The sequence below is a fragment of the Propithecus coquereli genome, unplaced genomic scaffold (genome assembly GCF_000956105.1).
Source record: "Propithecus coquereli isolate 6110/MARCELLA unplaced genomic scaffold, Pcoq_1.0 Scaffold11, whole genome shotgun sequence".
Classification (NCBI taxonomy): Eukaryota; Metazoa; Chordata; class Mammalia; order Primates; family Indriidae; genus Propithecus; species Propithecus coquereli.
This window is the reverse complement of record NW_012134969.1, coordinates 3,923,441-3,926,983: the sequence shown is the minus strand read 5'-3', so window position 1 is coordinate 3,926,983 and position 3,543 is coordinate 3,923,441. Positions and strand designations below refer to the sequence as shown.

The 3,543-nt window shown below is 39.3% G+C and overlaps 1 protein-coding gene across 1 annotated transcript in view; it reads right to left on the bottom strand.

The window, feature by feature from the left end:
- The window catches only part of DGKH (diacylglycerol kinase, eta), a 174,771-nt gene that overhangs the window by 34,223 nt on the left and 137,005 nt on the right, over positions 1-3,543 (bottom strand). The window contains exons 25-26 of the mRNA XM_012648226.1: positions 3,263-3,426; positions 187-292 (exon numbers count right to left, since the gene is read on the bottom strand). Of these exons, the coding sequence (XP_012503680.1) occupies positions 187-292; positions 3,263-3,426 (270 nt within the window). The remainder of the gene's footprint in view (positions 1-186; positions 293-3,262; positions 3,427-3,543) is intronic.

Below are 3,543 nucleotides of genomic sequence, written 5' to 3'. Positions count from 1 at the left end.
ATGAAAAAATGGCAGGAAAAGGAAAATAAAGAAAAATTTGACAACAAATTGACTGTAAACTTCTGGCAGAGACTCATACAGTCTACACAAATTTCATTCACAGGGTGTGGCATATTTTACAGCATTAAAATATAAGTGTAACACCAAAAGAATCTGTGGAATGAGAATTTACCATTAGATCCTCACCTCCGGGCACCGTGGGTTGGCTTTATTCAGGGCATGGGAGCAGGCATTCACAGCATGGGCCAGTTCTTGCTCCAAAAGACAGTGAATTGTGGCTGCATCACAAATCCTAAAAGCAAAAAGGAAACAAATGAACAAAAAGCTTTTTGGAGCATTGCTGATTTTTTTTTGAAATGTGGAAGTGGAAGGATAAAACAAGTAAAAAAAAAAAATGAAGATAAATAAAAAAAATTTTTTTTTACATGGTTGCTCAATTAGCAATGGCAAGGAGTAGATTTACAAGTTCAAAACCCCATGGCAACAAAGAGTTTTAAATTGAAAATCTTTATATAAAAAGTTAGGCTTAGCATCAGAGATAAACATATCAAAAAGTGCTATTTGAGAGAACAAAATACAGTAATATTTCATTTTGCAGAATCATTGGAAAGTGAGAGAGATCACAAGTACTAAGAGTAGAAACTTGTCTTTCATTCACTGAAACTTCAAATACAGCAGATTAGAGGAAGAGCATTACCACTTACAAGTGAAGTGATTTATAAGTATCAGCTAATTTAATATTCACAGCCTTAAAAGGTAGCTATAATTCATTTTCTCCACTTCATAGATGAAGACATCGAGGCTCAGAGAGATTTAGCATGTATACAGAGCTAACAAGTGGTAGAGCCAGGCTTTGCATCTCTGTCTGTCCAACTCCAAAGCCTGTCGTGCCATAGTCCTCTTATACCCAAACCTCTAAGTCCTGGAAAGACAAAATCCTGGAATGCACTAAGGCCAAAGAAGAGAAAGGAGGAAAAGTTCCTCTGATTGCTAGAAAATGATGTAAGGCTTGCAGATGATCAAGAAGGCAAGACTATTCAAACGCTTTTTGCTTCTCACATCTTCACAGAGAAGGACCTTCAATCTGGGAAGGACAGAACAAAAAAAGAGACAGAAGCCCTATGTCGTCAGGTCAAGAGTAAAGGAAAAGAGTTTGATTCTTAAGGATCATACACAATTGATAATCCAAGGCACAAAGAAACCTTGCTAATGTCACCTCAGCATTATTGTCAATAACTTTGAAAAATCATGAAGGATGGGCTATTTATCAGAGGAACGGAGATGGATAAATGTTATTCTAATTTTCAAAGAAAGGGAAAGAGGTTAGTCAACTTCAGTTCAACATTTCCAGTTGCATGTTTAATCTCCTCCCAGGTATTTCTAATGTAATTTAAATTCTGAAGTCCAAGTGGAACACATCATTTTCCCTCTCAAACTTGTTCCTCTTCCTGAATACTATTGTTCCTTTAAAGGCACCACAATCCATCCAGCCATTCACTAGAAACCTTAAGGTCATCCTGTCTCCTAATTCATGCCCATATACCAATTTTGGATTCTGAACTGTCTTAAAATCTCTTTTCTCCTTTCCATCTCTACTGCTGTAATGCATCATTTCTTCTCAGGACTATTCCTGCAGCACCCTAAGTGTTCACCCCACCCCAGCTTTGCTGTCTTCTAAAATAATCCTCCATACTACTTCCAGAACCATCCCATAAATATCTGGCCCCTCCTCTCCATCCACATTTCCCACATTCATGAATATATTATGTCAACTTCTTAGTCATCCCGAAGTCTCTGAGATTTCCTGAAAGTAGCAAGAACTTACACCCCTCTGGGCCTCTGCTAAAAGGTGACTTTTTCCAGGCAGCCCTCCTTCACTGCCTCTGGCCTCCTCTGTGTGTTTGCAGAGCCCACTGCGTGCCTCGTGACAGCACTTTGGCCACACTTCTCTGTCCCACTCATCTGTGAACAAATGAAGGAGGGCCATAACGTAGTCATCTTGGTATCTCCTGTGCCTAATTTGGTGCTTGGCCCATACAAGGGGCTCAGAAATATTTATTGAATATTGGATGAATAAATTCTGAAAATAGACAAGTGAACTTTTTGCAAAATTTAAAAACAGATGAGTAACCAGACTTAGATTGACCAAAAGCAAGTCTGGCCAACTTTCACTTCCTTTTTGCGGTAAGGTTATTTGATTGGTTCACAGGATGATAAAGTGGGAAATATATTTTGGCTTCAAGAAAACACTGTGTCTCGGAGGCCACGGAAGTTGTCTGTGGTATCTCAAAGAATGTATTTGTCCTAAAACTAATATCCCTGTGGATAAGAAGCTGAGATGTACAGAATGTAGTGATGTGGATTCAGCTGAGTAAATATTCAGTTTTTCTTCCCTTTCTTCTGAGCTATCCAGTATCTTATAGTTGTAATATTTTATTCTAATTCTGAATATTGGTCCAGCAGTTGGGAGTATATATCTTTTCTTTTATATCTCTAATATCTCATACACCCCTATTCTAGGTATCTAATAAATATTTAAAGAGGAGAGTAAGGAAGGAGAGAGGGAGGACAAATGGCAATAGGAGGGAGGGAGAGGAAGCAAGTTAGCCCCACAACCACTGAACTCTACTTTCCTTCTTCTCTTTTTCAACATTTTTATCAGTGACCAGTCCCTCCTCCCCTCTGAAGTTTGCTCCTGGTTATAATGATTTTGCTTTTAACGCTCCTAGGACTTGTTTTGTTTTTTAATCTTCTCCCTTTCTGTCTGCCAAAATGAATTTATGCATGGTCTCAAAATCTGTTATAGATCTGTTTTTGTTTTTTTTTTTGCCCCTTACTCTCCTTGGGAACAGGGTTAATGTTTAGACATCCTTCTCCATTCCGTAAACTTCTGATTAATAATGATAAGGAAACATGTAAGTGGGCAGTATAGCATAATGATTGACGTATAAAGTGGGGAGATAAACAATAAGCAAGGGGTATGATGTGGCAGTGTAAGTTAGGCACTGTGTTTCAGGACATCTGAGGTCTGGACTGCAGAGGATGTGTGTGTGTGTGTGTGTGTGTGTGTGTGTGTGTGTGTGTGTGTGTTGGAGAGGACCTGATAAAGGAGGGCAGCAACTGTGAAATGGGGCAGCCAGTGAAGAAGAGTAATTGTATCTCTTGATTCCACAAACTACTGAAACAATGTGTTACCATTAAAAAAACAAAACTGGCTGAGACCAGAGTTCTCATAGTCTAAAAAGCCGGAGAGCTACCACACCTAGTGATGAGCTCCTCTGCAGCCTGGGAGCACAGCTGCATCTGCGACACCTCTTCCGTGGCCAAGTCGATGGCGTGGTGGATGTACAAATGGGTTCGAAGAACTGGTTTACCAGAGTCGCACTTCTGTTTATCTTCCCAAGACTTCAGGGTGCTTTCGAAGGCCTATTTAAAATCAATATTGCAATGAATTGTTAGTTTAGAACGCTAAGGCCCATATAAATGTGTACCTAGGTAGAACTACGATTGCTTTTTCTCAAATCTAACACCTCGTTAAATAAA